Genomic DNA, 26,057 nt, shown 5'->3' with positions numbered 1-26,057 from the left:
TTAACTAGTAAATTGTAATTATTATAACATTTTCAATTGTCAACCTCTCAATACCCTGATCAAACCGCGAACACGCGACAGTATATATATATATGTAGTGTTTTAAATGAATTTTGGAGGAAAAATTATACTATATACAAAAATTACCACTTGCGCGCTCTTTAATTATATTAGTAATTATTCTATATTAAAGAGCAGTGTTTTTTATGCAGTCGTGTTTTTTTAATTTTTAATATTTACCTCTTGTTCCTATTTAAAACATAGGTAAAATTTAGTGGACACGGCCATCGGGATATTTGCAATGTCAGCTGGCGTACTTTTTGGCGAACATTCAATACGGCATTCCAAATTTTGTGACGATTTCGCCGATCGTATCAATTTTTGGGTGTCCCTAGCGTTTATCATCTTGAATAAATGTACGAGCCACGTTTAAATTCAGCAAAGGGGGAGCCACGTTCGAGAACAAAGGGGGAAGATTAATTTAACTCATTTTGTATTTCCTTCGGGGTTAAACCTTTTAATAAAAGTTCTTTATATCAGTTTGACTTCAATTTTATACATTTTTGTAAAAATGGCAAACTTTTTCGATCGCCAAAAACAAGCAACCGAACGCACACACGTCTGAAACTTCGCAACACGTCATCTAAAGGATCATTTTTGACAAATACGATACTCATTTGGTCATACTTGCGCCATCTCTATTTCAGGCCGAGAACTTTATGAATGATCTCAGTTCACGCGTGTAATGGAAAACATTTTAAAAAAAAAATCTGTTTTGGATACCACATGACTTCCTTGTACACCTATTAAATTACATGTACACATTTTTTTTTAAAATGAAAAGTACATAAAATTTTATTTCATTAATAACTTCTGATATTTTCTCTTTTTTTAATGTTATTATTGAATTATTATTTATGGAAAAATTTTTTTACAATTAAAGGTTAAAAATTATTAATAAATCAATATATTTAAATTAAAAAACAGAAGTTACGAAAAAGCAAATGAAGTCGGATTTGAACTGATGTGCCTTCCCCTTGTAAGATTCAAATATTACATTAATTCAGATTTTATTTGGCTATAATTCTGAAAATAAGTACCGCTTATGATATATTGTTGAAAATCTCTCGATGAGTTCTTATTACTGCAGTTAACAAAAAGTCCAAAATGCAAAAAAAAAATAATAATTTTGGGCTTTTTTGGACACTTTTGGTCCAGTCGATTCCAATCAAAAGGGAAAGTGCACAACTAGATCTTACAACAGTCCTAAATCCAAAATTTCAACATCCTACGGCTAATCGTTTTTGAGTTATGCGAGACACATACGTACGTACAGAACGTCACGCCGAAACTAGTCAAAATGGATTCAGGGATGGTCAAAATGGATATTTCCGTTGAAATCTGAAAACCGAAAGTTTTCGGTTAAGTTCGTTCAAGGAAGTAAAAAAGACTAGAAAAATGTGTAAATCGAAATAGCGGTCGTATTCGGATGTTGTAATTCAGAATTAAGATTTTTTTTTTAGGACAGTTTAATGATAATAAATAAATTCCCGATCTGTAGTTGAACATCTTTTTAAAGAGCGCAATTTAAAAAAAAACTAACTTTTTAAAACCGTATAGGCCCTATAAATATTAGCGTAAAAGGTCACAATGACAGGTGATAACTCCCCCAGGTATAAAACACTTGATAAGGACTAATCCTTAATACGGGATATTCGCTTGCTTAATATTACTTCGTAATTAACTTTTACAGTATCGCACTTTCGTTGAGTCAACCTGTTTTTTGTTTTTTTTTTTTTTTTTACGTCGTTTAAAGCAAATCTTTAGAAAAATTATTTTTACTTGAAGAAGAGAAAAAAGATAATAAATTGCTTGTTAAATATAAACATACGAGTAATTTTTTATATTTTCAGACACTCGTTGACGTTAGGACAAATATTTAGAGTAAAATAAATAAATTAATTTCATTTTGGTATGTAATTGAAAATAATTAGAATAAAATTTAAATTTGATATTTCATTTGTACTATATTATCCTAATACTTCAGAAATAAAAATAATAATTTCGAATGAATTGAATAACACACACTTAATTAATTCTGTTCTTATTAACCCATTCACTAATTCTTATTATGCGATTATCTATGTATAATTTAACTGGTATGTATAATTTAATTAATTACAATTTCGTTACACAATATGCGGTAATTTCTGTTTTATCTCTGTTATTAATGAATCAGGAAATTTAGGTTATTAAAGTAAAGCTTTCGTATATTATTTATAATACCGTTTTTTTATTGGAGAACTATTCGACGTAAGTAAGTCTTGAACACTATTTTTTTTGGCCGAAAATAATACAAAAACGATTAAATTAATATAACTGTATTGTTAATTAGAAAAATAAATAAATAAACAAAAATAAACTCTCTTACTTTTTATCCCTATTGTATACGTTGCGATCTGTTCAACTAGTAAACAATGCCGGGCCGGCCTCCGTGGCGCAAGTGGTAGCGTCTCGGCCTTTCATCCGAAGGTCCCGGGCTCGAATCCCGGTCAGGTATGGCATTTTTCATACGCTACTTATCATTCACCTCATCCTCTCAAGTAATATCTAACGGTAGTCCCAAAGGTTAACATAATAAACAAATAGTAAACAATACGCAATCGTATAGCGCAATGAAACGAGGATATATATAAATATAAAACATGTGAATGAGATGTATAGTTTTGAACAGACCGTTCCTGAGACGTGCGGTTAATCGAACCCGGACCACCAAAATTCACTGAAATCCATTGTCTATCCTATTTAACTTTACCTTACTATTTAACCTGATTTGACCCTCAGAACCTTAAACTTCGAAAAACAGCCGTTAAACAAGTGATTTGTGACGAGGTGTTTACCACTAGTCCAGTATTTTGTATTTTTAATTTTAACTTAGTCCAGCTTATTTAATTTTAAGGTTAAGTTTTGTTGTTAGATTGACGTAAAGATGATGGAAGCACACTTGATAAGATTGAATCACCGTCTAACCTGTTTTATACTATAACACAGTACAATTAGTTTAAATTGAATTAACACGGCATCCTGCGTCTTAATTGCAGTAATAAGCCCTCATTGAGAGCTTTTCAACGATATTAGTGGTACTTATTTTCATTGGTTCCAGAGTTATAGCTAAATAAAAATGTAATTTGGATCTTACAAGGGGAAGGCACATCGGTTCGAACCAGATTTCTTCTCTTTTTTTTACTTTTTTTAAAAAATTATTTATGTCGATTTATTAATAATTATTAACCTGATTGTAAAATAGTTTTACGATAAAATAATTCCATAATAACAATAAAAAAAATATGAAAAAAAAGAATTTATTAATGAAATAAAATTTTATGTCCTTTTAAAAATGTGTATATGTAATTTAATAGGCGTACAAGGAAGTCACGTGGTGTCCACATCAGATTATTATTTTCTATCATAGAAAACAGAAAACTACAGTTAATGATAACAGCCTCCGGGACCACCGTTAGGTATTACTTCAGAGGTATTATTTAACGTACTGTTAAATAAAGGTTTATCAGCGTTAATAATTTTTATGAACTAAATATCAGGTTTTAATTTTTAAATTGAGTTTTTATCATTTATTGATAAAAATCTAAAAGAGTTACAAACTAAAAAGAGTCTTTCTATGTCACGTTAAAAACAATGTTCCACCACATTTGGAAGAAAATATGCCGTGTGACGTTTCAAAACTGAACATGCAATTTTGTAATTACAAAATTGTTTTGTATGGAACATAAATTTTTAAAAAATAGGCATCTTTCTTTCAGTTTTATTTATTAGCTCGTAGTAATTATTATTACATAGCCTATCTCAACTGATATTATATTTTTCACATCTCTTAATTTATTTTTATATTTTTGATGTACAATACGTTTTAAATTTAAGAAACTATATATATATATATATATATAGTCATGATACCAAAGAAAGCAGCGGTAGATAAATGTGAAGAATACAGAACAATTAGTTTAACTAGTCACGCATCAAAAATCTTAACTAGAATTCTATACAGAAGAATTGAGAGGAGAGTGGAAGAAGTGTTAGGAGAAGACCAATTTGGTTTCAGGAAAAGTACAGGGACAAGGGAAGCAATTTTAGGCTTCAGATTAATAGTAGAAGGAAGATTAAAGAAAAACAAACCGACATACTTGGCGTTTATAGACCTAGAAAAGGCATTCGATAACGTAGACTGAATAAAATGTTCAGCATTTAAAAAAAATTAGGGTTCAAATACAGAGATAGAAGAACAATTGCTAACATGTACAGGAACCAAACAGCAACAGTAATAATTGAAGAACATAAGAAAGAAGCCGTAATAAGAAAGGGAGTCCGACAAGGATGTTCCCTATCTCCGTTACTTTTTAATCTTTACATGGAACTAGCAGTTAATGATGTTAAAGAACAATTTAGATTCGGAGTAACAGTACAAGGTGAAAAGATGAAGATGCTACGATTTGCTGATGATATAGTAATTCTAGCCGAGAGTAAAAAGGATTTAGAAGAAACAATGAACGGCATAAATGAAGTCCTGCGCAAGAACTATTGCGTGAAAATAAACAAGAACAAAACAAAAGTAATGAAATGTAGTAGAAATAACAAAGATGGACCGCTGAATGTGGAAATAGGAGGAGAAAAGATTATGGAGGTAGAAGAATTTTGTTATTTGGGAAGTAGAATTACTAAAGATGGACGAAGCAGGAGCGATATAAAATGCCGAATAGCACAAGCGAAACGAGCCTTCAGTAAGAAATATAATTTGTTTACATCAAAAATTAATTTAAATGTCAGGAAAAGATTTTTGAAAGTATATGTTTGGAGTGTCGCTTTATATGGAAGTGAAACTTGGACGATCGGAGTATCTGAGAAGAAAAGATTAGAAGCTTTTGAAATGCGGTGCTATAGGAGAATATTAAAAATCAGATGGGTGGATAAAGTGACAAATGAAGAGGTATTGCGGCAAATAGATGAAGAAAGAAGCATTTGGAAAAATATAGTTAAAAGAAGAGACAGACTTATAGGCCACATACTAAGGCATCCTGGAATAGTCGCTTTAATATTGGAAGGACAGGTAGAAGGAAATAATTGTGTTGGCAGGCCACGTTTGGAATATGTAAAACAAATTGTTAGGGATGTAGGATGTAGAGGGTATACTGAAATGAAACGACTAGCACTAGATAGGGAATCTTGGAGAGCGGCATCAAACAAGTCAAATGACTGAAGACAAAAAAATATATATATATATATATATATATAATTATAAAAGATTGTTTTTGTATGTACCAAGGGTACATTGGAACCTTGTAATGTACCAAGAATCAAAGTAAATCTAAATAAAAAATCTGATGTGGACACCACATGACCTTGTACGCCTATTAAATTACATGTACACATCTTTTTAAAATGAAGTACATAAAATTGTATTTCATTAATAACTTCTGATATTTTTATCATATTTGTTTTATTTTTTATTGTTATTATTGAATTATTATTTATTGTAAATCTTTTTTACAATCACAGGTTAATAATTATTAATAAATCAATATATTTAAATTAAAAAAAGAAGTTAAAAAAAAAATAAATGAAGTCGGATTCGAACTGATGTGCCTTCCCCTTGTAAGATCCAAAAAATTTGGATTGTGGGCTTTTTGGACACTTTTGCAACCAAAAGGGGAGGTGCACAACTAGATCTTACAACAGTCCTAAATTCAAAATGTCAACATCTTACGGCTGATCGTTTTTGAGTTATGCGAGATATATACGTCACGCCGAAACTAGTCAAAATAGATTCAAGGATGATGAAAATGGATATTTCCGTTGTAATCTGAAAAACTAAATTTTTCGCGATCACAATACTCGCTTTACTTCGTACAAGAAAGTAAAAGAGAATCAAATAGAGAATTTTTTCTTTGGTTTGAATTCGGTTAAAAATTATGTTATTGGTTACCAAGTATTTAAATGAAATAGATTTTTAAGAATTAATTTTTCTAGGTTCAGAAGGCGTTCGATAAATACGGCGATAGTTATTCGTGATAATTAGATACATGCTGATTTAAATAAATTTAAATTGTACGCGTGCGGGCGTGTGTTTATAACTATGTCTGAGATAAAACTTTTGAACTTTCAAAAATACATGACTGTTAATTTACTACATAATTGAATTGTATAATATTGTATTATATAATCGACTGAAGTATGCTGCAGGAGAATGCACGTTCTATATTGCGGAGATCCTTGAATCAGGATATAAAGGTATGCGTTGTATTAGGGAAGGTGTACTTATGTTAGCTGTTCATGATTTGTCGTTGTGGTAATGGTAGAAAAAGGAGAACAGACCAATAATATGTAACAGACTGCATACACACACAAAACAAAAAATTCTCTCTCTGTTTACCAATGATTATCTACTTTGCATAGACTAGGCGGTATTTCTATAATGCAGTAACAGTCTTTATGAAGCGATATTATTATTATTATTTGTCCAGTTAAAGCGAAACGGGAAGTTAAGTGAAATTTTCCCCTTCTCCTAGTCCCCTACTTTACTAGACGGCCTTCATAGGTTGAATAACGAAACAGAGCGATACAGTTAACAAACATACAACTCATAGCATCACCGAGCGACTCGTTTCTTATGAACCGTACGTATGAATGAAAGACAGTCGGTGTTAACATCGTAGCACCGAATCGTACATCATCTTCCCGTTCCGTTATTATTACAACGGAACAACGTATGTGATACGGTATTAATTTTTCAGCCGACCACATATTTTATTATTACTTGCGTATCGAAATCTTTACATTAGAATGTAGTTCTCCAGTATCAAAAACTGTCTTTAAATATCGCGTTATTATACACGATGGTTAACCGAATAGCGTTTATTTATTTAAACATAGTTCATATATTAAATATTTTATTTAGATGTGTACGTACTAATATACTGATATACATTTGTAGATTTCATTAAGAATGTGTTTGTATTTAACCGTTAATAAAAGGAACTTCTGGAATATTTTTCTGAAAAGATCAATTAAGTATCACTAAGTATAGAATGAATAAATAAATAAATAAGTTGTTTTAATGAATATCAATACATTTGTAAACTAAAAATTAGTGAAACTAATTTGGGTAATTTGGGTAATTTGTAAAAAAATTATTTATTTATAAAATAAAATAAAAATACTTACCTTAGAACAATCCAAACACGAAACAGATTGCTACTGAGCAATATATTCTACACCAATGATTTCCAAAAAAATGAATTATTACACTTAGAAGAATCAAAACTAGTAAAAACCGCTACTGGGCAACACAAATTAAATATGATTACAGCATATTTATTTATAGCATTTATTTATTTGTACCTGTTTTATTTTTTTGGCTATTTAAATCTTTTGGATGTCAATTTTTTAACGAACAGAAGCAAACAAGATGCATTCCATCCATGCAATGGTGTTCCACTTGTTATATAACTCACGTACAGCATAGACGTTCTCGATTTTCAAAACATATGGCCTAAACCAGTGGTTTCCAAACTTTTCCGAGTCGTAGCGCCCTTTGTCAATTAAAATTTTTCCATGGTGCCCTACCCTCTCTCTCTTTTCCTGTTTACCCTCCGGTAACTAACGTTTAGATAATACTTCAGAGGATGAATGAAGATGATATGTATGAGTGTAAATGAAGTGTAGTCTTGTACATTCTCAGTTCGACTATTCCTGAGATGTGTGGTTAATTGAAACCCAACCACCAAAGAACACCGGTATCCATGATCTAGTATTCAAATCCGTGTAAAAATAACTGGATTTACTAAGACTTGAACGCTGGAACTCTCGGCTTCCAAATCAGCTGATTTGGGAAGATGCGTTCACTACTAGACCAACCCGGCGGGTTATGATGCCCTACCCTAAGTAAAAGTACGACCACTCGTAAGTAAGAGATAAAAATAAATAAAACTCGTGTGTCTTCATTGTTTTTTTTTACTATTAAATTAATAATTATAAATGTCTTGGTGAAATTAATTATGAAGCTTTTACAATATTTCGCGGCGCCCCTGTGAAGAGGCCGCGGTTCCCCGAGGCGCCGCGGCGCACAGTTTGGAAATCACTAGCCTAAACAATAATGTTTAATACTTGTCTGTGTTATTGCAACACAACCTGTAACTCGTGTGTTGGATCTACATACGTCTTGATTTTTCTAAAAAATTTCGACTATTCTATATATCAAATTTTCCAGGACATTCAAACATCGTAAACATAACTTTTAATTCCCAGACTGCTTTCAGCCAATTTTTTAGTAACAAGCATTAGAAAGCTACCAAATATATTTCTTTATTCAGTTACTTACAAAAAAATCTACACCCTACATTTTAAAAACAGCATCTACATATTCAGAAATCTTCTAGTGTGTACCAAAGATGAGAAAAATGCTACAATCTTAAAAATAGTTTTTAGGTATCACTGGTCTAAACTAAACCTTGATTTTCCACTGTGCCCTGTTAGATCGGTGTAGTAATCGAAATGCAACAGTATCGAAACGGGTAGAGAAGTTTCTTGTAATAGAAGGTGCTAGAATAAGAAAGAGAAAGAATATAAAAAATCAAATAACGGATTGAAAAAGAAAAATCCAAAAGAAAAGTCAACATTCTAGAAATTCTTTTTAGAATACCGTAGACGATTTCGACGATAGCAATCCTTACGCTTGAACGAAATAAAGGGTAGGTCGGCTGGTGTTACAAGTCAAGCCTTAACAGGCCCGCGCCAAACATAATCGGTGCCATCGTGCAAATGTCTAATGAGCGCCTTTATGCAATGGTAATATAAGGCAAAAACGGCTTATGGTTAGCACTTGAAATGAAGTTTTATTGACATATAAATAATATGAAAAATATAAAAAAAATACGTTTTACCTTCCAATTTTTACTTCCTTGTACTTCGTACAAGAAAGTTTGTAATCGCGAAAAATGTCGATTATCAAATTTCAACGAAAGTATCCATTTTGATTAGTTTCGGCGTGACGTCTGTATTATGTTCGCATTTATCTCGCATAACTCAAAAACGATTAGCCGTACGACGTTAAAATTTTGGATTTAGGACTTTTGTAACATCTAGTTGCGCACTTTCCCTTTTGATTGCAATTGACTGTACCAAAAGTATCCAAAAAAGCCCAAAATCCGAACAAATTTGGATTTTCTTAACTGCAGTAATAAGCCCTCATTGAGAGCTTTTCAACGATATATCATTTATTACTTTCACTGGTTCCAGAGTTATAGAAAAAATTTTAATTAATGAAATATTTGGATCTTACAAGGGTAAGATCCAAACACATCGGTTTGAATCCGACTTCATCTCCTTTTTTTAAATTAGGGCAGTTTTTAAAGTACGGTGTCCACAAGAAAGTGAAATATATATAAACGTATATACGATATAAACCTTTAAACTGACAGTGGTTTTGGGGTCTAGGGGATGTGAAACGCGAAGATATGTCGAAATTTTCCGGAATTCGAATCATGGTACATGGTACCCGTTACAACAGGTAGCTTTGTTATAAAATCTATCTAAAAGAGAGACTGGTAAAGAATAAAAATTACAGAAGATCTAAAAGAAAAGAGAAACAATCAGGAACGCAAAAGTTTATTTAATCATATAATTAATAAAACATCAAATAAATTGTGAAAGGTGATTAAAAAATAATTACTATTAGTGAAATAAAAAAATTAATTAGCAAGTCGAGTTAACGATTATACCGACGAACGTGTGACGCATAATTCTTAGAATTCAAACTAATAGGCGGGCCTTAAACCTTCAGTCATAGGAAAGTCTGCCTGCTTTTCTTTTCACTTTTAAATTCAAATTAGTACAACTAATTATTAAGAATTATAACAATTATTTTTTATTTTGTTATTACACTAAATTATTTTCACGTTACACGACGATTAGATCAAATTGAAAGTTTGTTTAGTTATTCGGATGTATGGATGCGTGTAGATTTTAATTATTTTATATTTTATGAATAATAATAAAAAGTATATTATGAATAAAAAAAAAGCGAGCAAAGGGCTGCATAATCTTCCCGGCTTAGATAGTCACTTAAGATAGATCACCTTTGATAGATCTTTATTTAAATTACATCGATGGGTTTTCAAGAATTAAAATTTTATTATTTTTATTTAAATTCGTTCAAATAAATTATAAAATACAAATAGAAAAGATTTTTAGTTAACAGTTTCAGAAATCGGTTTCTACAGAGTGTTTCTAAAGTTCGAGTGTTATTTTATTAGCTGATACCGAATGCAGAAATATTATCTCGTATAAAAATTAATACCTTGTTGCATGATTCCCTTATAAGGAAATATTTTAATTAAATCTCGCGCATTAATGTAACATTTGTTTAATTATAATGGAAGAAAGTTAATAAATATGAAATCGAATACTACGTTACTCGCTTGTCTGTAGGACTGGAGACAGGAAATTACGAAGTTTGACGATTTTATTCCTGATTTCATGCATAATTTTAAAGAGCATTAAAAAAACAAACATTTGACGTAAAATTCTTTGGGCTATAACACTCCTAACCGAACTGGTGGGCATTTAATATTTTTCACAGCTAGTCTCAAAAGAAGTCTATAGTATTTCTTAAATAACTGGTCATTTATTTTCAAAAATTATACTTGAAAAAAGGCTTAATATTTTCAAACTGCCCAAATTTTTCCATCCTTTTTAACAATTTCAGTAGTGCCGCAGCTCTTTATCAATCGATTTGATCAAAGGAGGTGTCATTTTGTTCACAGTAAAACAATTAACAATTTATTTTATAAAAGCAAAAGTCGGTATAGCTAAGCTTACCGATGATTAAAACATTTATATGGCCCCCATTTTTGAATTTTCAAAATTATTAATTTTGTAGATGTTGTCAGGTACAAGTACACCAAGTTTCATTAAAATATCTCAATCCGTTCTAAAGGTATAAATTTTTATTGAAAACCCACAAACTGGCTGACGGAGAGAAAAGAAAGCGATTTAGTCAACGGGTTTTCGAGATATGAGGTGAATACTGTTTAGAAATAATATCGAATATATTTCCATTTTAAATAAATTAATAAGTACTTATATCTTACTAAAGCTAAATTTTCTTCGACCACTAAACAAAAATTCAAAATTGTGAAAACTATTCCTCCCCTTTTTTAATACTTTCCAAAACGTAAGATATAGAAAACTTTTGAGCCATTCTCCGAAAGTTTATGTTGGACCAATCCAGAGATAATAATCAAAATACAGACATACACACACGTAAGTATGCATACATAGTCTGGAAATTTTCGTGTTTTTTTTTTTACTTTATTAGACTCAGGATGTCATAAACATCAACATTCACAAAAACCCGATATCGAAATTTTGAACAGATCTATATAATTTCCCTTTATAGATTTAGCTGATATACGAGTATAACACCAATAGAGTTATAGCCGTGAAAGTAAAAGTAGAACATTAAAATAAAGCAAAATAAAAAAGTAAACTTTAGCGGACAACGTGTGTGAATTAGAATTGACAGGTTAGTAAAATTAAAACAAACAAGAAACATGATTTTGGAACTGGAGTACTAGTTGTAAAAAATTCCGCTGATCATCTGTTTTTCGTTCGATAATTTATTCGTATAACATTTGCATCAGCTGAAACAGGTCACTGAGTGAAATGCATGCTGGTTTAATTGCAGTAGTCCGCTATTATGTTAGTGTCGTATTAATACTTTTGAATTAATTACATAAATATTGGAAACGTGTTTTATTTCATATTTACCAGTCTTAAAATATTTATTTATTTTTTTTTTTATATAACATATATACCAGTATTTAGTTTCCATGTGAAAAGAAATCTGATCGTCTGTTTGAGTTACCGACTGAACTTTCTAACCTAAAACTGTTGCATATTTCCGATATAGGTGTGTACGATCGGTAAAAAATAATCCATATCGTTTGACGTTTCACACGATGTCGGAAGTGAAAATGAAAAAGCAATGTATATTTCTACTTTGCCCTATATCAAATCTAAATAATGAAAGTGTTATTTATTTATATTGATCATCCGTTTTATCGATTTTACTGTAGATATACATTAATAAGGATATTATGATGTATCCTTAAAGAATATACATAAAGGATATCAATTTTTAACAGACTTCAATTAATAAATCGATTAAAAAGAAATTAAAAAATCGATTAAAGAGAGGTCAGATCCGTATTTTATTGTGTATTTTATTATGTATTTCTCAAAAACCAATAAAAATAGAAGTTTTTTTATATGAAGGAAACCATTTTTTATATTCTGAGCAGTGTCTTTTTCATGCCTGTTTATTTATTTATATTTGTTTTAACTAATTGCTTAGTGTTATTTGTGTTAACCATACTGAATAGTAAGAAAAACCCCATAACACTATCTTTGATAGAAGAAGAAAAACAGCATATAAAGTTTTAAAGAGAATCCAAAAAATTCAAGTTTCAGATCTAAACAGTAGATTTCTAACTTTCTTCTAATATAGACCGGCACTATAAAACAAGTAACTTCTTTTTAAGTCTGATCTGGAAAGAATTCTATTCTTCTTTTTCAAGAGTGATATTGTTTTTCTCTTTTTCAAATCCTCTTCAAATTAAAATTAATCATTTGTAGTCTGTTTTTCCTAGTTCCAATCCCATTTCTTGCCACATTAGAATTTTTTAAAATAAATCTCCATCAATAAATTATGTTTTGATAAATAATCAAATTTTTTTAAATGATATCTTTGTGATAAACTTTTTCATAACAGCAGCCCATTATAACAATTTACAAACTAGCATTGTGATTTTCAGTTTGACCCAACATAGATATTTCTAATAACGTTGGATCAGAAAATCTTTTTAACATGGATTTTATCTCTTCCATAATTTTGCAGGTAGATGAAAATGTTGTCTACATTGTTTAAAATTTTGCCTTGATGAAGCCCTAAGAATATCAGAGTTAAACTTTGATAACTTCAAAAATTAATAAGAAAAATGCAAATATTTGGCTATTGGAAATTTAATAATTGAGGAGATGGATATGAGAGATGTTGAGTTTATCCTCATCTGATGATATTTCCTCCAAGCTGGGCTTTCTGAACTGTTAAGATCAAACTCCATTAATTCACTTTGTCCATTTAATCTTCATCAATATCCTGCATGCTTATATTTCAAATCCCTCTGTTTTTTCATAACTTTCTTGTTAGTTTTTATATTTCACATTCTCATAGAAGTACACTTGTAATATAACAGTTCAGGAGACATTATTCGAATTTAACGCCATCTTATTACATAACTGTTTGATTCTTTTAAATGTACCTTAGTTATTGCTTTTCTTTTTTTATTTTGTATTTAAACTTGTAATCTTATGTTAATGTAGTATCTGCACAGTTGTACTTGTTCAGAACTTCTTTCCTTTGTGTGTACAATCACAGGCTTTTCACTGATATTCTTATTTTCTTTTTTAAATATCCATTTTTTTACCATATTTGTTGTATATATTATAATTTGAAAATCATCTTTTTTGATACATTTCCAAAAAAAAAAAATTGGGGTCTGCGAACTTAGACAATTTATTTTCATTTCTGTATTGAACCTTTTATGTTCTAATAGTAATTTAATTTCGTTATAATTAAGATAATTATATCTACTGTATATGTAACTAATTATATATTGCGAAATACATAAATTTATTGTTGAGATAAGAATTCTTCCACATTGTGTATAATTTTATCAAAAAATCAGTATTATTATATGCTGATATAAATCTCCTGATAGAAATCAAAATAAATTCAACCAGTTAGAAATAAATAAATAATCTGTAGGTGTGTCCCATTACATTTAAATACATAAACAGTTTTATTTTTTTTAAAGTAGAGATAAAAATGGATGTATAAAACAGCAAAAATAGTCGTTCGATTTCATGTTGCACAATTGATTGCATCTTTGAATAGGTTCCACTTTTATACTTTCAGAAGTGCTGCCTGTTAGAAAGAACTTTTCTTTCTTTTTCCTATTTAGCCTCCAGTAATTAGCATTCAGATAATACTTCAGAGGATGTATGAGGATGATATGAATGATTGTAAATGAAGTGTAGTCTTGTACAGTCTCAGTTCGACCATTCCTAAGATGTGTGGTTAATTACAACCCAACCACCAAAGAACACCGGTATCCACGATATAGTATTCAAATCCCTGTAAAAATAACTGACTTTACTAGGACTTGAACGCTGAAACTCTCGACTTCCAAATCAGCTGATTTGGGAAGACGTGTTCACCACTAGACCAACCCGGTGAATTGTTGGAAAGAACTAAACAAAATCATACATACCAGTTTTGCTTAATAAACCAATTCTGTAAATTTTAGATTACACATGTATGACGTTACAAATTTTATGAAAATTTGTAATATGTAATTTTTGAGATAATTAAAAAAAACTACCTTACACTTTAGCCATTGTATAAACGTTTTTTTATAACAAAAAATAAATGTATTTCAGAGTTCTAAGGAAAGCAATTTTTAGATATTAATTATCATCTGTCCTTTCACTGGTTTGATGCTGTTTTCCTTCCTTTCTGTTCTATTCTAATATTTATCCTATCTTTAATCTATAGCTACCTGTTTTATAAATTACTATCTGCCTTCTTTTCCAATTTATGCTCTAAGCATTCCTCTACCACGAGATTAGCAGAAATGGATGTCTTAATATATGACCCAACAAGCGTGGTATATCGTTTTACAAGATTCTGCCATAAATTTCTATTCTCTCCTATTCATTTTGAGACATCCTCACTTCAAATTTTGTAACCAACCTAATTATCAACATCCTCCTGTAACATTACATTTCAAAGGCCCCTATTCTTTTCCTTACTGTTTGTGGCTATTGTTTTTTGGTACTATAAAGTAAAACACTTTACACAAATATTTTTTAGCAATCTTTTTAATTTTTAGATTATATGTATCAGTAGAAGTAGATATTCTTTTCTACATAAAAGCTCTACTTGCTTCTTCCACTCTGCATTTGATCTGTAATTAGTTCATCAACTCTTAGTAATTTTACTTTTTAAAATAACAAAATTCTATAACTTCTGGTGCTTTTTGTTGATCTATCTTAATATTTCTTTATTATCCTCCTTTCTGTTAAATTTCATTACCTTTTTTTTACTCTTATTTATTTTCTAACTACATGTTTTTCTTAGCAATAAGTTGATGACATTAAGAATTTCTAATTCATTATTGATTACTGTCAAAAAAATGTCATTACAATCTAAATTTTTTTTTTCTCCTCTGTTAGAATTCCATTCTTAAGTTTGTGTTTTAATTTCTGAATTGCTTCTTTGATATATAACCTAAAAAGCAACAGAAACAAATTACATCCTTGTTTTGGTCATTTCTGAATTACAGCTAGGCTTTCTTCATCTTCTATGTACAGGTCTTTTTCTCCTACATTCTACCCAGTTCTTTTAATATTCTAAACACTTTCTTTTATTTTTATATTGAATGTTTTCTACAGATCTTAAATGTATCTTTATTTTTCTTAGGCTTGCTTCTAAGATTAGTTTTGAGTTACTCCCTTGACCCAATGTTTTTTGATGCATATTGAAGCTCCTTCTTGAAAATATGTACATATTTTTTATTGTGTTTGGATATAAATTTTAATGTAATTTATATAACAGCACATTAAAAACTGCTGCAGTTATATTTTACTCTTACTTTTATTAGTGTTTGTTTAAAGTAATTTTTTTTTAATTTCAGCTTCTCTTTGGTCAATCCTTCTTTGGAGAAAAGATGGAATCTCTTCTGCAGCTGAACCAGGAGTAAGTGTTTTAATATTTTTTAAACTTTATTTTTTAAGATAGATGTTTGTCTTTGAGGTGTCACAAACAAATGGCTATAGGCAGCTTTAGGTAGTCCTAAAATTAGTATAGTCATTCTTATGAATAATAAGCTTGCGTATTGTGTCAGGCTTACAAGCTGAATTTAGTTAATGGAAGTGTGATATTCTCAAACTACTACTATGAAATTTATATTATTGTTATTATTTAAATTCAGTTATATTATTGATTTGGAAAAATTGTTTTCATTTTCCCCAAATTAGTTCAAGGAATGAATAATCAGTTTCATTCATTTTATACATGAGAAATAATTTTGTTAGAAAATCAGCTAATATGAGTTAACAGTCCCAATTAAAATACATTACTTGTTATTCAAGGGCATACTATCCCTTCAGATAGCCTTCACTTGAGATACTATTTACAGATTATAACTTAGTTCAAGACATTTAGGTAACTTTCTTATATAGTAACATAAACGATTGAAATAAATTTATTTGTTTTAAATTATACAGAATGTTTGACAAAGAAACAGAAAGAATTTTTATATATGTTCCTAAAATTTAAACGCAGCAGAAGGTTTGCAGGCAGTAAATTTTTAAACTTTTGCAAGTGGTACATGTAGAGATTTGCTTTACGAAGTATTCACCATACTGTACTGCACAACAAACTGGTACAATTTGGAATTCATCTAGTCCCTGCGTTAGGTTAAGCTCGCAGAATTATATTCTCTTCATTGATATGATATTGTTCTTGGCGTTCAACAAAACACAAACATGAAAAAAAACTAGTAGCACGTTAAATCTAAAATTCTGAAACAAAGATTTAGAATCCTTCTATGAGGGAATATTTTTTGATATTAATAATGTTAGCTGGTGTATTTCCATTACAATACTCATAAACAAAATTATGTCTACATATTCTTGATTCGAAAACTGAAAGCCATTTTTTGAAAATGAGATTCTCGAGTGCTGTAATTTTTTTTCACTTTTGAAAGCATAAAAATATTCAAATGCAAAACACAGATTTCAATTGTTGATCGGCTATTAATTCAGCCAACTTACAAAATAAATAGTTCATCAATTTATTTTTTCAAAACTAATTTGTAAATAATGAAATTTAAATAATTATATTAAACTATTGTCTTATTTAATTTTTATTCTTATTTATTTTTAATAATTTATTTTTTTAATATCTTTATGTACAGTCTTATCAACAATTAAAATCATTAACGACTGTGTGAATACAGAGTAAAAGTATACTCTTGAACAGACTCTGGCCAATCGCATCTGAGACATGTGGTTAATTGAAACCCAACGCCAAAATATACCAGTATCCACAATCTAGTATTCAAATCCGAATGAAAGAAACTACTTTTATTACAATTTAAACCATAGAACACTTGACTTCATAATCAGTTGATTTAGAATGAGTTTTACTACTAGGCCGACCTAGTGGGTTAATAATTGATTTTGTTTGTACATATTTACCAGTATTGAAATGATTATTTTAATGGTTTAAAATTATAATACAGTACTTTTTTGCCACACTTTGGTCAGCTTTGTTTTTAATAAAAGTCAAATTTCTTAAAATCTTCATGTTTATTCAATGTTACTGAAATACATTTTTTTTCAGAATTAAATTCTCCAAAAAAAATTATTTTTTTGGCTTTTATCAGGAAATTTAATGAAGTCTTTCAAAATCAGATCTAAAAAATTGTGTTTTGTGGCACCAGTTTCTTTGTGTTTTACAATAATTGTTCTAAAGTTATTATTAGAGCTATGATTCCGGCACCTATTTCATTCAACTTTTCAAGTCAAAGACTACATGAAAACTAAAAAAAATTTATAAAACTATCAAATTTACCACATTATTTTAGTTCCAAGAATTTTAGTCGGGTTCATTTTAACCCACCAGCTTGGTCTAGTGGTGAACGCGTCTTCCCAAATCAGCTGATTTGGAAGTCGAGAGTTCCAGCGTTCAAGTCCTAGTAAAGCCAGTTATTTTTACACGGATTTGAATACTAGATCGTGGATACCGGTGTTCTTTGGTGGTTGGGTTTCAATTAACCGCACATCTCAGGAATGGTCGAACTGAGAATGTACAAGACTACACTTCATTTACACTCATGCATATCATCTTCATTCATCCTCTGAAGAATTATCTAAACGGTAGTTACCGGAGGCTAAACAGGAAAAAAGAGAGAGTCGGGTTCACTTTAATTATGGAGCAGAATATCAGAACAAGATTTTTTTACAACCTTAAACTAGAAAATGAAGCACTTCCAGACCTGTATTTTATTGTGAATTTTTTGTTTATTTTTACTTGTAGATCATGTCCTCTCTTTTTTCTGTTTAGCCTCCGGTAACTACCGTTTAGATAATACTTCAGAGGATGAATGAGGATGATATGTATGAGTGTAAATGAAGTGTAGTCTTGTACATTCTCAGTTCGACCATACTTCAGATGTGTGGTTAATTTCACCCAACCATCAAAGAACACCGGTATCCACGATCTAGTATTCAAATCCGTGTAAAAATAACTGGCTTTACTAGGACTTGAACGCTGGAACTCTCGGCTTTCAAATCAGCTGATTTGTGTAGATCATGTCCTGAAGTTTCTTTGTGAAACTTCTTGAATATGTTTAATATAAATTGTAAAGAAATACTTTTTATATTATTAATGGATTTTATTATAACATTATTTATGATAATAATGTGTCGAGATTTGTAAAGAAGTGAAGGCGCACCTAATGGAACTGGAATAAAATTTGTTTGCCGAATGCTGATGCCAATGTTATATAAAAATAAATTGAAAAAATGCTTAACTATTGGGCTGAAAGGATTTTGGCAGGGATGTGAAAGTAATTAAACAAAAAAGCATTAGTGGCAACCAGAAAAAAGATAAAGAGGAAAGCGTAAATTACAAGATAAGCATAGATTACAAGATTGAAGCGGTAAGAAATTCTAAATATTTGAATTACCGACTAGCAGAAGATACTTGGAGAAATTGATAAAAGAGTACTGAGTGCAAGGAATTTTTATCAGAGTTTAAGAAGACCGGTACAGATAAGCAAGCGCCAAGGAAATGTTAAGCACTGAAAATAACATTAGTTCACACCGTTTCTGAAATCATTGGATGACTAAAAAAAAGAATGGAAAAGGGTAAATTGCATCCTAGGGAGGTGAAATTTCTTATAAAAATGATCTGCAAGACAACAGGAACATAGAAGTAAGGGCTTTCATAATTGTAGAAAGTGTGTCGAATACGGAAGAAAGAGGAGAAAAGAATGAGCAAATAAAGGACAGAATTGCAAGGTAAATGGAAAGAGAATTGGAGGAAGAGTAAAGAAAAGGTTAGATAAAGTTAAAAAGATATTATAAATAGGGGTGTAGAGGTGAAAAGGATTACAGAAGAGGAATAAAAAACTCTGTGATCCATCGTCCAATCCAGGATAATGGATGAGAGGAAGAAGAAGAAGAACAATGAATAAAGAAACCTCATCTTTATTATGTTCCTAATTCTACCGATACACACTTTTGTTTAATATATTTTTGGTGGATTTATTTACTATTTGATTAAAATACTCAACATAAAAAATTATAGATTATATTCTTCTGTTGTATTAATTTAGTTGCTAAAAGTAACAGTGGTAACCCTGATTAAAGGTAGCAATTAAGTCTTGATTAAGGTAACATTTTTTTTTTTTATTAATAATTATAACAATCTTAGATAGATTTAAATTTTTCAGTACATGGAAGATTTCAAAATTTTCAGTTATTTTATTTATTTTATGTATAAATTTTTTCGTATTATTATTACAAGTAAATCGTAATATATATTGCCAAATTTATGATTCTTCTTTTTTAATGTTTAGCTGAGTTATTTGAATTGCAATGTAATCTTACTTCAAGGCTGTTTCATCTCTGTTAATCTTAAAAGAAATTCAATTTGTCATATCAATATAATATTTTTTTAAACCTTTGTTGTTGCATTAATTTTATTTATTTTTTACATTAATTTTTTTTAAACATCATTAGACATTTTAGTTAATAGTTTTATTATTATGTACATAAAATATTGTAAATTATCTATATAATTAATGAGTATTATATATATTTTATTTACTACTTTGTATAAAAGAATTCTTTACCGTTTTATGTTACTGTCAGGATTAAGTTGTAACATTCTTTTTTTTGTTGTAACCACTATGGACTACGCTATTTCAATTAATTTACAATTAATTTATGGAAATGAACAAGAGTGGTCAATTTTGGCCGATCTGCGCTGTGCCTCCTCCCCGACAACCCGCTCACCAGTGACGCAAACTCCAAGACGTATTGTCGAGTTGACCATGTAAGTTTTAAAATGACACCGCTTTAAACTAATAGTTAGGGAATTATTAAGGCAGGACGATATAGGACCCACCGGGTTGGTCTACTGGTGAACGCGTCTTCCCAAATCAGCTGATTTGGAAGTCGAGAGTTCCAGCGTTCAAGTCCTAGTAAAGCCAGTTATTTTTACACGGATTTGAATACTAGATCGTGGATACCGGTGTTCTTTGATGGTTGGGTTTCAATTAACCACACATTTGAAGTATGGTCGAACTGAGAATGTACAAGACTACACTTCATTTACACTCATACATATCATCCTCATTCATCTTCTGAAGTATTATCTAAACGGTAGTTACCGGAGGCTAAACAGAAAAGAAAGAAGGACGATATAGACCTTTTCGTTTCACTGCAAATTTCTGTTCTGGTACCTGTATGTTTCGATGTGATTTTAAAGACGTTTCACGTCAAAAAAATTATGCCTTTCGAGAGAGAAACGGGACTTTTCCAATTTATTGCGAGATTCACTTTATTTTCTAGCGTATCACAATAGGAAAATTTACACATATTTAAAAAAAAAAAAAAAAAAAACAATCAGTAAAATACCTAGAAGAATTAAAATATTATACTGTTATTTTGACTTCAAACATTATCACTGTATAGAACAAAAATTGCATATAAAAGGAGAGAGGTGCTATCCACCGAATCTGTTCTGCCAGTTCTTGAAACATGAGTTGCTGCTGCTGCTGGATCTGTGAAATTGAAGTTATTTTAAAGTCATTTGCTTTTACCGTTGTTGAAATAATTTTAAAAGAAATACTTCTCGTTTATATAAATAAAAATGTAAATGTTCGTTTGTTAAAAATCTTAAATCCTCGAAAGTTCTTCACCGATAAATTTTGAAATTTTTACACAACATTGCATTTGAATACGCGCGTGTTTTTATATACCTACTATTTTATTTATATACCTAAGATGTCACATCTGTAACAAGTAGCGCTATCTGTTGGACGTAAAAGCAACACACGCTATACTAAATACTTTACGATTCTATTTCAGTGTTACCCATATGTATATCCGCTATAGACTAAAAAACTACTGGACCGATTTACACGCGGGGAAAAAGCAACAAATTGAAAAAGGTAAAAGGGGATGACGGGGAAAAGGGAAATAAGGAAAAGATAAATAGGTGAATGAAAGGGATAATGAGAGGAAAGGAAATGGGAAACGGGTGGGAAAAGGGACAATGGTAAAAATGAAAATGGGGGAAGGGAAAAGGGAGAAGAATAAAAGGGAAATTTAATTTTGTGAAGTTCCGTTATTTTCAGTTTTTTTATGTGTTATCCAAACTTTAATTTGCGTTCATTTAATCTATATATACTCGTTTACTCAAATCTAACAACGGCGAAGCATTGTCGGGTCTGCTAATTATGTTATAAATTTATTTTGATGAAATTAGTTCAACTTATTACAGCTATATACTCTCAAACATTTCTAAAGTGGACTTAAAAATCGGTTGTTTGAAATGGTTTTTTTTTAGTTTGTTTTTTTTTTTTTGGTTCACTAATAAGATGTGATTAAAGAATATTGTAAAATTTCATTGTTATTTTGTTACTTACTTTTTTTTAAATTGTAACTCGAAACTGCTTAGTTTTAGATTAACAAATTATTTTGTTTTTGAACTTTTAGCATCCTTCTTCTTTTAACTTAATTTTTGTACCCTACAGTCTTTCATTTTACACGAATTATGTTAGAACATATTGTACTCGGTCTACGTTTTTTCTCTTTCTGATGATCTCTTAACACAGAATTTTAGTGAATTTAAACCTCAATTCCACCTGCTAGTTTTTTAATTTCTTTAATTTTCATTTGTATAATATAACGTACAATATTTTTAAGTTAAAACTGATGTACGGCACGTTTTTTTTTTTACGTTTAAGTTGTCCGTATTTGTTAACTCTGAGTTTGTATATTAACCCACCGGGTCGATCTAGTGGTGAACGCGTCTTCTCACATCAGCTGATTTGGAAGTCCTAGTAAAGGCAATTATTTTTACACGGATTTGAATACTAGATCATGATTACCGATGTTCTTTGGCGGTCGGGTTTCAATTAACCACTCATCTCAGGAACGGTCGAACTGAGACTGTACAAGACTTACGTACTTCATTTTCACTCATACATATCATCCTCTGAAGTATTATCTGAAAGGTAATTACCGTAGGCTAAACAGGAAAAAGAAAGGAGTTTGTATTTTAGTTTTTATCGTAGTAAATAAATTATATGTAAATAAGTGTATTTATTTATTTATTTATTATGATTTCAGTATTTGGACTTTGACAACTTACCGGAGACTAATTTCTCATGCGAAGGTAAAGTCATTGGAGGTTATTATGCCGACATCGAAACCGGTTGTCAAATGTTCCATGTGTGTACGATCGGTCAAAAAGGTATGTTATACTTACAATCGTTTGATAATTTATATTTAATGGACTATCGGCGCATATAAGTAGGCTTTTCCGTGATAAAAATGTCAAGTCTAACTGGCGTTTGAACCCAGAATCATTTGAATAAAAGAATTGTTACCGTTCTACAATGTCGAATAATAATTTTTAATATTCTCTAACCGTATTTTAGTCTTCTGCTCTCTTCTCAGATGAAGAACCCAGTACCTATGAGCAAAATATATAAATTATAATTTTATTGTATCTACATGATATTATAACTATATATATATATCATATACACCTACAAAGCAACTTGTCCTAGCCGACTGATTCATCAACGCCCAGCAAAGACTATTGAAAATAAATTTATGAGATTTGTATACGTGTTGTTCTTACGGTTTAAATTCATATTAAGAACAATTTTTTTGAAATTCCGAATAATGGTTAAAATGAAATTTACGATTTTCCTGATTTTTCCGTAACAAATGTAGATATCTACTTGATTTTTTGCGTGTGTAATCTTAATGTGAATATCTAAAAAAACAATTTTTTGAAATTCGGCGTTGAAAGGGAAGAAGAAAGCTAAAATAAAATTTCAAAAATGATTGCAAATTTTCCCGTTTTCGACTGTACTAAACGGGATATTCATTAGATTGGGGCTTGCAAATACTCTTCAGATAAATATCTAAAAATCGCATTTGGGTTTTTTGAATTTCGATTTTTTAAGGGGTACGACGGTGCACGGCACGGCGGCTCGATTGACACAGCTTCTGTTACTGTATGTACGACGTGACTGCCTGCATCTGCCTCCGGTTACTTGATTAAAAAACATAAAATAAAAGTAATTAAAAAAAAGAGAAACGAAATACCGTCACCTCCTAGTGGAGTTTGTCGGGTGACGCTAAGAACCGGGCGATATACATTTTTACCCGTACGTAGTACGGGTGACCAATATTTTTAAAAGATGGAGCCCGACTGTTTTGAAACCCAAACCCGCATTCTTAGATTACTCAAAGTTTCTGGTTCTGTACCGAACTCACTGGGTCGGCCTAGAGGTGAACTCGGCGTAGCAAATCAAATGATTTTGAAGTCGAGAGTTCTAAGGTTCAAATCCTAGTAAAGGTAGTACTTTTATACGGATTTGAATACCAGATCGTGGATACCGGTGTTCTTTGACGGTCGGGTTTCAATTAACCACAAATCTCAGGAACGGTCGAATTGAGACCGTACAAGACTATACTTCATTTACATTTATACTTATCGTCGTCATTCATCCTCTGAAGTAATGCCTTACGATGGTTCTGAAGGCTAAACAGATAAAGAAATAAGGTCCTGTACTGACCAAACTGTTGCTGTGAAGAAATTACAATACACTGATATTTTTTAGAAATTGAGAACAGGCTTCAGTTTCTATTTATTATTATTATTCTCGCCAGCATGAGTTTAACGAATACAGTAGGATTCAAGGGGCAGAGCCATCTAGTTAGACAGAAAGGGTGAGCGAAGTGAATTCTGATAAATATCCTCTTACTGCAACAAGAAACACAAGTAAGCTAGCACTCATATGTGAAATAAGTAAGTTTGCTATTAAAAAGATATTGTGGGTGAAACAGTAACAGGAAAACACTAGTATATATATATATATATATATATAAAACTATGTATTCATCACAGAGTTTAGAAAATTTTGCATTAATTATTCGATCATTTTTTTTTGTTATACCTACATAAATTTAAATATTGTTCCTTGAAATATGAAAAATATTTGCACTGTTTTACATATATACACATGTATACTATACTTTCAACAGATTATTATATAATTTTAAATCGACATAACATTGTAATGATGAGCAGTGAGGTTTAAAAAAAATCAAAATTTATTAACACGGTATTGGTATCATGTAGAAAAGGTTATTTAAGATTTACGCGATTAAGTAACAAGAGTTTCAGTATTCTTTTAACTTAATACTGATGTAAAAGTATCTTGCTATAATATTTGTGTATATCTGGATATTAGATACAAGAAATAAAAAGATACTGCACCTAATTGATTTGTGTTATACTTAAGCAACACGAAATGTACTGAAGTTAAAAATTTACATATTCAAAAGTGAAATTACTGAAAAAGTGTTACGAGGCCTCATTTTATGTGATAAAAGGTATAGAATATAGGCTCTCAGATAACTTAGGACAAGGAAACCTTAAACAAATACAAAAGTTCACATTCAAGATCATATTACTATCAACAAGACATTTTATAAAACACTTTTAAACACTCAGACAAATGACATGCTCAATGACATCAAAATGTAATGTCCATACAACCAAATCAAACAATTGCTTTGGAGCGGAAATGCTTTGAAGATGATTAAGCTATCACCAACCTTTGGATTCAAGAGAAGAAGAAGTAAAAGAAAATAATATTAGTATTACATTGAGTGTTTGTGATTATGTATTGAATTACATTTTGATAGTATTGCATGTTATCTGGAAGTTTCTTTGACTCTTGTATGCTTCTAAACGTTTCTATGATTTGCTTTACAACAAAAAAAAAAAAATTGCTTCTCGGGTAGATGTGTCACTGTTAATTACATGGATTGTGATACCATTATTGATAACAGCAATACTTTTCTGACATCAACAGTAAGATATCCCTTGGGTATCTTGTTAGCTAAACTGAAAAACAGTCAAAAACGTTTACAAAAGATTTACATAAAAAAAAATTATACAATGAAATATAAATATACAAAAAATTAATGTAAAGAATAAAAATATTAATAAATATACAAATGATAATGAAAAAACCAATTATAACATTTAATTTACAATTCTTAGAAAGTACTACAAATGGATGTTTCTATCAGCATGCATTGCTACATGATAAATTCGCATCGGGCAATCAAATCGGTTTCATTCAAAACAAGATCAAAATCATATCGATTCAATCTGAAGCACAATATAATTGTTATGATGATATGGGTGTATCATCTGGCAGGTCTTATAACTAATCTACTAAGTAATCGATCTTTTTTTGATTCCTTGTACTTCCATATTCCGCCTTTTATTTTCATTGATCCTTGATTTTAATTCTTCTGGTCTTATTTCACATTCCTTCCTCAGGGTCTACGTTTCTGTTCCACATAGTGTTACATTTCTTTTTTCCAAAAATTTCCTCAGATTTTGACCTGGATGCCCATATAGCAAGCAATCGTTTATCATATTAAAACCGTTTTACACTATAGAAATTCTTATTTTAATTTTCTAACTGCGGCATAAGTCTTCACTAATCTTCCCGCCCATTTATTTGAAGTAACTTAATCATTGTATATTTACAGTCTTATTTACATTCTTTTTCTTATGCTCTTAA

General features: G+C 30.3%; 1 protein-coding gene across 2 annotated transcripts in view; it reads left to right on the top strand.

Moving 5' to 3' along the window:
* Positions 1 to 26,057, top strand: part of LOC142332941 (uncharacterized) — a 176,888-nt gene that overhangs the window by 116,594 nt on the left and 34,237 nt on the right. For both annotated transcript variants that reach the window (XM_075379656.1, XM_075379655.1), the window contains exons 3-4: positions 15,831 to 15,892; positions 22,567 to 22,690. In XM_075379656.1, the coding sequence (XP_075235771.1) occupies positions 15,831 to 15,892; positions 22,567 to 22,690 (186 nt within the window). The remainder of the gene's footprint in view (positions 1 to 15,830; positions 15,893 to 22,566; positions 22,691 to 26,057) is intronic.

The sequence above is a fragment of the Lycorma delicatula genome, chromosome 12, assembly GCF_047948215.1.
Source record: "Lycorma delicatula isolate Av1 chromosome 12, ASM4794821v1, whole genome shotgun sequence".
NCBI lineage: Eukaryota > Metazoa > Arthropoda > Insecta > Hemiptera > Fulgoridae > Lycorma > Lycorma delicatula.
This window is presented reverse-complemented; position numbering and strand designations above follow the sequence as displayed.